This window comes from Diabrotica virgifera, chromosome 1 (genome assembly GCF_917563875.1).
Source record: "Diabrotica virgifera virgifera chromosome 1, PGI_DIABVI_V3a".
Taxonomy (NCBI): Eukaryota; Metazoa; Arthropoda; class Insecta; order Coleoptera; family Chrysomelidae; genus Diabrotica; species Diabrotica virgifera.
Genome location: NC_065443.1, coordinates 123,103,238 through 123,114,359, shown reverse-complemented (window position 1 = coordinate 123,114,359; position 11,122 = coordinate 123,103,238). Strand labels below are relative to the sequence as shown.

General features: G+C 33.3%; 1 protein-coding gene across 1 annotated transcript in view; it reads left to right on the top strand.

Annotated features, from left to right (window-relative positions):
• The first annotated feature begins 1,238 nt into the window (after positions 1–1,238).
• The window catches only part of LOC114333768 (protein RRP5 homolog), a 113,159-nt gene continuing 103,275 nt past the window's right edge, over positions 1,239–11,122 (top strand). The window contains exons 1-2 of the mRNA XM_028283761.2: positions 1,239–1,419; positions 3,860–3,982. Coding sequence (XP_028139562.1) covers positions 1,345–1,419; positions 3,860–3,982 — 198 coding nt within the window. The 5' untranslated portion in view covers positions 1,239–1,344. The remainder of the gene's footprint in view (positions 1,420–3,859; positions 3,983–11,122) is intronic.

The following is an 11,122-nucleotide window of genomic DNA, read 5'->3' as shown; positions in this document are numbered from 1 at the left end:
TATCTGCTACCTCTCATTATATGCCCCAGATATTCAAGTTTTCCCTTTTTCATCATGTTGATTAAGTCACCTTCGTCTTGACCTTGACCTACTCATCTTTGAAATGCGTTGAACCCAAGATATTCTGAGCATTCTACGATATGACCACATCTCGAACGCTTCTAATATTGTTCATCATGTTAACCTTCATGATCCAGGTTTCACATCCATAATATATAGTTCTACAGAATACACATAACATTTTAGGAACTTGATTCTTAGTTGTCAATTCAGCTGAGAGCTGCTCAGCTATACGAGTTTTAATTTCTTCATTCGGATTTAATGTCTCGTTTATCCAACATCTTAGGTATTTAAAATGGTTAACTTTTGTTATCGGTTCATTACTGACAATTAGTTGCATAGGGCCGACGCGACGTCTTAATTGGTAACCACAAGCACAGTATAAAGAGGGACAGTAAAACCATGATACTATAAATAATATAATAATATTATTTATAGTATCATGAGTAAATAAACCACTTCTCTGTCGGCACTTTGATCTCAAGAAGTAATACCGGCAGTACACGCAATTGATAATTCACCAGTGGTGGATGCGGGTTTTCCCTGTTAAAACCCTATGCGACTAGCAATGCGAGAGTGGGGCAAAAGCGACTAAGAACATCGCGCGGTCGCCATGCGCGACTATAGATTTTACTTCCAATTTTTCGGAGAGTGGTTCTACTGTTCCTCTTTATACTGTACCAGAAGTAACTTTGTCTTTGTTGTATTTATGCTAAGTCCGTTATTGGAGTATTCTCTACTGACTCGATTTATAAGGAATTGAAGATATTCGATACTTTCAGACTTTCAGCCATTATCGCGGTGTCTTCTGCATATCTGATGTTGTTAATAGTTTCTTCCCCGATTCGAACTCCACATTGCCCTTCCAAGGCTTCGTTAAAAATTATTTCTGAGTATACGTTAAACAAAGTTGGGGATAACGGCACCTCTTTGAATGCAAATTTTGTCTGTCTCTTTGCCATCTACCAGAATAGAAGCTTCTTGATTCCAATATAGATGTAAAAGTCTCAGATCTTTATCATCTATTCCAATCATTTCTAGATATTCAAACAGCCTCGTAAGGCGCCCATACCTCATTTTTGTAATCACATTGCATGTTGCTATTAGTATATGGCTATTAGTTCTTCTAAAACACGTCAACACGTGGTGTGGAATGAAAATAAAAAGAAGAAATACATAAAACACATAACCTAAGTTTAGCATCCATATTCCATGCTCTGCTCTGGTTAAAAAAAAATTTCTTTTAAAACTTTTAAGAATTTGAATATAAGATAAATTATTGCTATGATGGACGATGAAGATTTTCCTCGTGGTGGAGTTCGTCCAAAAAAGGCATTAAAAAGGAAAGACGATGATAATGTGAGTATTTTTAAAATTAGGTATCAATAAATATACTTTAAAAAATAATATTATTATATTATATTTTCTTGTTACACTCCTTTTACAGAGAAATTGATGTCTATTGATATATATTTTAAAGTGCTGTATTTTTCTTTAACTCGATTGCCAAAGAGAAATAATATAAGAGATATTAAAAGATAAAATAAAATATCCAGGGGGTCAAAATATTTTGAAAAAACTGTGGATCTAGAAGCCCACAAAGTATAAAGTGTACATTACCTTCGCATAAAGTAAAATAGAAAAAGAATTATTATAAAAGAAAAAAAACAGTATATAATATAAATGAGAATAGTATTTGCTAAGAGTGTTGTAATGCAGTGGCATGTTTTATTCACATTAGTTTTTAGTACTTTAATACATATCGTCGCCTCAAAGCAACAGTAGGATATGGCATATTCTACTGTATATGTGTATAGGTATACACACATCGCATTGGTCCAATATCACTTAACCCTCCGTTACTCGCACACGGTGTATGAGACCGGCCCTCTAAATATCTTCCTATAACTCTGATTGTAGTGAAGATTTTGAATTGCTGCTGCATATACCTCTTCAGTCATCAGTCAACTGTGTGTGAAGTCCACGTGCAGTGTAAAAAAGAGTATTGTTCTTTTATTATTAGGCAACACCTATTAATTAGTAATGTAATTAAAAGCAGTAAGTTTTAATTAGTAAGGTAATTTAAGATCTTTTTCTTATTTTTAATGTTTATATTTTTGTTTATTTATATTTAGATATGGATTACAAGAAGGAGAAGCAAAGATTATTGAAATTATTTCAAGAAGTATCAACTGACGAGGAAACGTATGAAGATGATGATGAACAAAGTTACTTTTTGTTAAAGTAATATAATGTTGACACAAATGCATATCTACAAAATTATATGATCATATATTCATTAAATAATATAATTGTACACAATTTGGCAAAAAAAAAGGTTTTTCAAATATTGCTGACCCATATTTTTGGAACCGGTCTTCTGCACTGTGTGCGAGTATTCGATCACAAAAAATTGGCACGAGTAACGGAGGGTTAACTGGTTGATCGGTGCACTGTTGCAACAGTAGGATATGCCATATCCTACTGTTGCTTTGAGGCGACGATATATGGGAAGTTCATTGAAAACATTGTAATCAAATTCTATATCTATTTTTCGGAGGATTCAGAAATTTTTTGGGGGGGGTGTCATGGATCTTGAGGTGATTTAATTTGCTTTTCTCTGATGCAACTTATTTAGTGTTGTCGTTGTCACCTCTAGGACTCTAGGATAAGTGGGTTTTCAATTGAAGAGTACAGGGGGGAAACAAAGAATGTAAATTTTTCATGAATTTTGGCTTTTCTAGCCATGTAGTAGTAAAAACTGAGGACTGTCAACTAGCCTATCGATTCAGCACAATAACTGGAGGGGCCAGTCTATACAATTTTTTCTAACAAAAACAAGGAAAGCAGTTTTTTGGTGCAATATTAAATTAATAAGTTAACTTAACACATTCACGGACACACTTCACATGTAGACACATCTTCTTATGGAGTAAATGACTTCATATGCAGTCGTGTCTGTGAATGTGTTAATATAGATTAATATTATATTAAGATTACAGAATTATAATTCCTAGAATTCTGCTAAGAATCTCCTAAGCAGTTTTTAGATATAACAAGAATGAAACCTATATTGGTGTTTATCTCAATATGTATAAAACGTGACATTCGCTACATATCCGCCACTGTATCTATATTAGTGATGGAGTTCTGAAATACCAAGAATCAGTTAGTATTTGATTCCTGAAAGTTCTCAATATGTCTTGAGTACTTAAACTGAAGTATTCGAACACTAACTGAGCAAGAGGTCTCTATTTTATTATGGTATACTCGGCCTAGGTACTCAATACTCAGATATCAGCAGCTATTTTTAAATGAGGTTGCCGTTTATCAATATAATCAGAGAAGTTAGTCTTATAAACAAATATTTTTGGAGGTCAAATAATATAATAAACTAACGAAATGAAAATTTTGTATAGAAACAAAAAGACAATAATATGACTGCACACCTAATACTAATATGTATTTATTTTTAATAGGATTCTCCCTTTAAGAAAGAAAACATGCTTATTCTTAAGATCATCAAAAGACCAATTCACCCTATTACATTTCTGTAAACATATTTCAGTGAGTGTGAGAGTCCATAACGAATATAAACATTAAACAAATCAGGAATTGATGAATTTAAAACTGTATTTGTTTTTGAATCAACTTTAAAAATGAATATGGGTCACTGTTCTCGGTACCCAAAAAAGTTATCAAGTACTGAGTTCTCAATGCTTTAAAGTATTCGATTCTGCCCATCAGTAATCTATATACATATGAAATTAATTTATACTTTAAAGTATTATGCTTTTAGCTATTTTCTAGCGCTATCAAACCAAAACCAAAGAAGGCCAAAAAAGCAAAGAAAACAACACAAATTGAATCTGAAGATTCATTTCACTCTAGTCTACAAATATCTGAAACATTATCATACAGGGTAAGTATACTGAAACAGGATTTAAGTACAGTAGAACCCCGTAAATCCGAACCCCGCGAATCCGAACTTTCGGCAAATCCGAACCAACGGAAAGTGAAAAAAATTTAAAAATTCAAGACAAAAACTTAAAAACATGTTTATTATACAGAGTAAAGCCAGAAAATTGGACAATGTAGGATTACTAGGACTTTGACATTTAAAATTTCTTAAAAATAAATATTATACTTTAATATATAGGTTTATAAAGGTTAAACACTAACTTACTTTGGTTCTCTCGTAGTCAACTTGAGTCCAAAAATATTGTCCACACTCTTGCGAGAACGTTTGGCTACTCAAAATCACAATGAAAGCTTTGAACTACTAGTTAAGGCTAACTTTCGGATAATCCGAACTTTTCGGAATCCGAACAGGCTGTCCCCCCAATTAGTTCGGATTTGCGGGGTTCTACTGTATGTACAGAATTTAAAATGTATTTTTCTGTGATTATTTTAAAACATTTGTGCATTATTTGTACTATCGGCACAATCTGGCAACCCTGTAAGTTGTGAAGTAAGGCACTAATACGTCAACGCGGATGGCCGATGGCAGATCTCATCTCTTCTACTGACTGTATTGTATTGAGTTCAATAAACCTGAGAAAGTGCAAGAACCCTTTTACTTACTTAACAGAACATGGTGGCAGCTGGTGCACTTTTCCAGATTAACTTAATATTTCAAGTGAAGAGAGAGAAAAATGATTAGTGAAGTTTAACTTTTCCATGTGTAGTGTCTAGGTTATGTACGTTGTGTTGAAATCATACACAAAGCAAAATGGCAATGGCAAATACAGATTTAGACATTAGTAGCGGCTCAACGACAATTAACATGCCTGTTCAGGTAAATCCACCGGAGAAATTTACGTTTTCACAGCCAAATATGTGGCCCCAGTGGCGCAAGAGGTTCCAGCGTTTCATGAGCGTGTCGGGACAAGATCAGAAGCCGGAGAAAGACAAAATTGACATTCTTATGTATATACTTCATATATATCAATACTTCAAGATGGCGCCGAACGATGCGCACGTGAAATTACTCCTCTCTGTAAATGATGAGAATTTTAAGGAAAAAGCATTCAAATGTTGCCAGAAAACTACTAACGTTATAGTGTGCATAAAATGTGGAAGTATTTTTCATTTATCTTGTTCATCAAGAAAAAAGCAGAAATGTATAAAGTTATGTGATACTAGAATTGTATGTGAGACATGTGAACAATCTGAAAATCCCAAAGGAAACTCAGTAAGTCATACTCAAGAGGTAAATGCACATATCCTACAGTTGGAAATTGATTTTCTAAAAACAATTTTAAGTGAAAAAGAGGAAAAATATAAAATTTTATTTGATAATAATCAATTGTTAAAAAGAACTAACGAGCTCCTTGAAGAAAAAGTAAAACAAAAAACTAAAGAACCTGAATTCAAGGTAATTAACGTTGACAAAAGAAAAAACTGGACTTCCCCTGGTAAAGATGATAAACAACTACAAAATGTTAATGACCTTACTAATAGTAAACAAACTGAATTAGTAGTGACTAAAATTCCTGCAGACGGAACGCTAGCGCGATCCTCAACATCGACAAACTTTGGAAATGAAGTGCCAAATGAAAAAAAATACATTACATCAAGACAAATGAGTGCCGCAATGCAAGAAGCCAAAACTCAAACTGTTTTACATAATCTGTTGAACACTGAAAATAATGCTCCGGTTCTTTCAGAGTCTTCAAGCAACGGTGCGTGGACACAGGTAGCTCATAGAAAAAAGAGGAAGTTCTTAGTTGGAAGTACCGAGTCACCTTGCAACATTGAGGCTGTTCCACAAATGATCAACCTACATGTGACTCGCCTAAAGCCTGACACAAAACCGGAGCAATTAGAAAAGTTCCTGGAAAATCATTTAGATGGCGTAAAATGCGAAATCCATCAGTCCAAAAAACCTGACATATATGCATCCATGAAAGTGACCATTAGACGAGACTTAATTAAGAATGCATGGAAGCGAGAAATCTGGCCCAGCGGAGCATTAGTCTCGTTTTTCAAGATGAGGAGGACGCTGTCGCATTAGGTGGGTCCTCAAGCAATACAACTATTTCACGTATAGTAAATGACTTTAAATTGAAGTTAATCTCGGTTAATGTACAATGTTTAACAAACAAACTTTTAAATCTCGAGCTTTTTTCTAATGCTGAAAAACCTGACATTCTATGTATTCAGGAGCACTGGTGTAATGAGGATAATATTAATCTTATTTATATCCCAGGGTACACTTTAGTAACCCATTTTACTAGAAAAAATAAAATACATGGTGGAACTCTTATTTTATCTAAATCTGGGACAGACAAGTATGCAGTCTCAGTCGTTGATTGCCGTAAATTCTCTGAGGAAGAAAGCTTTGAATGTTGTGCTGTGACTATTTTAATCAGTAACTGTAAATTTCTAGTCATTAATGTGTACAGAACGCCTAACAGCAATCTAGATTCTTTTATAAATAATTGTTTTAATATTTTAGGTCATTTTCACAACCGTGTTGATAAAATTTATCTCTGTGGAGACTTTAATATCAACTACTTAATTCAGAGCAATGAAAAACTTCGATTAGATGATCTTTTTCAATCGTTTGGTTTGTCTCTTAATATCCCAAATATACCAACACGTATTTTCATGAATAACAATAAAGTAACAAAAACAAAAATTGACTACATTGCTACTAATAATATCACTATGAATCATACTTGTCAAGTCAATCAACCCAATATGGGTGACCATCTTGCCATTATTTTTGACATTGTTGTAGGTCGTAATCAGGATAGGATGGAATCTAATATAAAACAGCAGTGTTTTAGGTGTTTAAATGATAATAATTTAGACATCCTAAAACAAGACTTAATGAGGATTGGTTTTTGCGAGGTATACAATGAAAGTAATATTAATAACGCTTTTATCGAATTTATGGATACTTTAAACTTTGCTATTACTTCAAACTGTCCCCTTAAAAGTAAAATAGGTAAGGACGTGCATAAAAGTAAAGGTTGGGTTGATCATGACATATATGCTAGGAGTAAACAATTAAAAAACCTATTTAATGAAGCTAAAAACTCTAATAATAGTAACATCTGGAATGAGTATAAAGCTACCAAGAAGGAATACAATAATCTTATTGCTGAAAAGAAAAGGGAATTCAATTATCTTCAAATTATAAGTAGTAATAATAAACAAAAAACTATGTGGAGTATAGTAAATAAAACTATAGGGAGAAAGCAAAGTACTAATAAAATTAAACTCAAAATTGAAGACAAACTAATATCAGATGATAAAAATTTAGCTCAATATTTTGCATGCCATTTCAATGACAGAAATAATGCACTAAAAAATAGGCTTGACAATAACCCTCAAAACTGTACTTTATCACATAGGTGGACTATAGACAGTTTTGTTTATTTTCCAGTAACATCTGATGAAGTTCTTGATATTATTTGTGGTCTTAAAAATAAACATTCTTTTGGAAATGATGAATTAAACACAAGAATGATCAAACACATCAAGGATGTTATATCAGAACCGCTGGCATATTTAATTAACCTAGTATACAACACAGGTGAATTTCCTGAAAACCTAAAATTAAGTAAAATTGTTCCAGTATATAAAAAATCCGATCACACTTGTATTGATAATTATAGACCTATTTCTTTGTTAAATGTAATTTCAAAAATTTTTGAACGAGCTTACTACACTAGGATCATACAGTTTTTGGACAAAAATAATGCACTGTGTTCAGAACAGCATGGCTTTCGATCCGGAAGATCAACAGAGGGGGCTACTGAAGTATTTATGGAATCTGTCTATAGGCATCTTGATGATGGTCTTCTTGTAGTGGGTATCTTCTTTGATCTTTCCAGAGCATTCGACAGTCTTAAATTTGAATTTGTCCTTAACAAATTGTATGTCCACGGAATAAGAGGTAACATGTTAAATTTATTGAACTCATATCTTCTGGAGAGGAAATTCTATGTTGAATTAAACAAGGAAAGGTCAGACATCTTCAGTGTAGATGTAGGAGTGCCGCAGGGATCTGTGTTGGGACCACTGCTATTTCTTATTTTTGTCAATGACCTACCCGATCATATTACTCATGACCACATTGTAATGTACGCAGATGACTCATCTGTGATTGTATCAGCACATACATACGTAGAGCTTCAAAATAGAGTGTCAAGGGTTATCAGATTATTCCAAACATGGTGTACACAAAACTTGCTACAACTGAATATTGATAAAACATCGTATATACATTTTAGATGCAAACGAAATATGCCAGTTGTGTCTATTCCTGAAATTGTAAATATTCCAAACATAAAATTTTTAGGTGTATTCTTGGACCAGTTTATGAGTTGGGATGTTCACGTTGAATATGTTAATAAGAAACTAAATTGTTCATTCTATGCTTTAGTACAGTTGAAGAGAACACTCAGTATTAAAACTCTCATTAATGTATATTATTCTTTGGTTTATTGTCACCTTACTTATAATGTTACGTTATGGGGTAATTCCACAAAATCAGACACAGCGTTTATTAAACAGAAGAGAATTATTAGACTTATCTTCAATATTCCTTTTGGGCATACTTGTAAGCAAGTTTTCATTAATAACAATATCTTACCGTTGCCTTCCATATATATCTTGAAATCCATATTGTATATTAAGCATAATTTACATTCATTCAAGAGAAATTCTGATTTACATGCATACTCAACTAGGAATGCCAATCAGTTTGTTACTGTTGGTCACAAACTATCCAAATTTGAGAAGTCCACAGATTATGTGGGGGTCAGGCTATATAATCATCTTCCAAATGAAGTTAGATCTTTGCATCCGGTGAAATTCAAAAGAGTTGTGAAAAGTATACTATGTAAACATGCATTCTACAGTGTAGAAGAATACTTAGCAACTAGATTGCTGTTATGAGTTCTGTCTAATATTAATAATTTTCATATTTATCAATGTACATTATGTTAAATCTAAAATTTAAGTGTATGTATAGGTATTTGATTATGTGTCTGTGACTATATTGTGTTGTATATCTGACGTGTATATCCATCTTTATGATGGCAGCTGTAAAGCTATACCAATAAAGTATTCTATTCTATTCTATTCTATAATGGGAGATGAGGCCGAAGAAATCGTTCTACAGTTTCCGAAAATTCCAGCTACTTATTCGGAGATGTTACAGAGTTTTGAAAATCACTTTATTCCCCGTCGCAACGTAATATTCGAACAGTTTAAAGTTTAAGTTTAACTCCCGAATTCAACAACCAGGAGAAGCTATAGAACACTTTATTACCAGTTTACATTCGTTGGCAGAATATTGTGACTACAGCACCCTTAAGGAAGAGCTAATTAGGGATCGCATAGTGGTAGGAATGTCAGATACAAAAACTAGCGAACGTTTGCAACTACAAGGTACTCTGACTTTGAAAGATTGTATTATTGCTGCAAAACAAGCAGAAATGCAGGCAAATCAGACTCGGGAATTGCGTAATGAAAACCGTTATCATCCAACTCAAGAAGTAGCAAAAGTGGGTGTCCAAAATAGAGAACGAGGCAATGTCACCGGATCATTTCAGAAGGCAGACAACATCAGAAGAAAGAATTTCCAGGGAGACACGTGTATGTTTTGTGGTCAGCAATCTCACTCTAGGGAGGTATGTCCTGCTAGAAGGTCTCAGTGTAATAAGTGCAAAAAGTTTGGGCACTGGGCATCAGTTTGTTTATCTGGTAAAGGTCAAAGGGAAAATAAGGTTAGTCCTGTAGAAATTGATAATTTTATGATAAATTCAGAGGGTAATAATTTGAATTTTGTCAGCTCTGTTTATATTAATAATATTGAGGCTCGAGAGTGGCTGATTTCTGTGCTTGTGTTTGAGCTGCGGACAAAATTTGAATTTTTAATTGACTCTGGAGCAGATGTTTCATGTATTCCTAGTTCTCTGATGCCTAAAGAGATATTAAAAACTTTATGTAAGCCTTATCAAAAAGTTACTGGTCCATCTGGCATTAAATTGGAGGTAGTAGGAACTCTTCCTGTTACCCTCTGTCATAATAATGACATTTCAAAAACTCAAATGTTTGTTATACAAAATTTATCTAAACCTATTTTAGGAAGGAAATCAATAATAGACTTAAAACTTCTACAATTTCATGAAAATGTTACAGTAAAAAATATAAATAATGTATTTAATCCAGAGGCAGTTTTCAGAAAATTTTCAACAATATTTAATGATATAGGTACATTTAAAACAGAAATGGAAATTAAATTAAAAGACAACATTAAACCCTATGTACAATCAGTCCCTAGAACAGTTCCTATTCCATTACTCCAACCGTTAAAAGAAGAAATTGATAGATTATTAAATCTAAAAATAATTGAACCTGTTGATTATCCTACAGAGTGGGTCAGTCCCATTGTTCGACTCTGTGTGGATTATACCCATTTAAACAAATCTGTTCTTCGTTCATATTTTCCTATAAACAAAGTTGAAAGTATTTTAGCCAGAATAAAAGATAGTAAATATTTCTCAAAACTTGATACTTCTTCTGGATTTTATCAGATTCGTTTAGACCCAGAGTCTCAATCCCTTACCACATTCATAACTCCCTTCGGTAGGTATCTATTCACTCGAGTTCCCTTCGGTATCACTTGTGCCCCCGAATATTTTTCTATATTGTTAAACAAAATATTAGCTGGTTTGGACGGTGTAATTAGTCACATAGATGATATCTTAATCCATGCTCCAACACTAGAAGAACACAACAAAATTCTGGATGAAGTATTATCCAGAATACAAGCTGAAGGTATAGCTCTAAATAAAGATAAATGTGTGATTGCTGTTCAAAAACTCCAGTATTTAGGTCACGAAATCTCAAATGAAGGAGTGTCAATTGCACCTGAAAGGATTTCAGCATTTGTTAACTTTCCAGAACCGACTAATAAAACAGAATTACTACAGTTTTTAGGTATGATAAATTTTTCATGTAGATTTATACCTAATCGCTCTGAAATCCTAGAGCCCCTTACGTCATTACTGAAAAAGAGTGTCACATTTATCTGGGACAG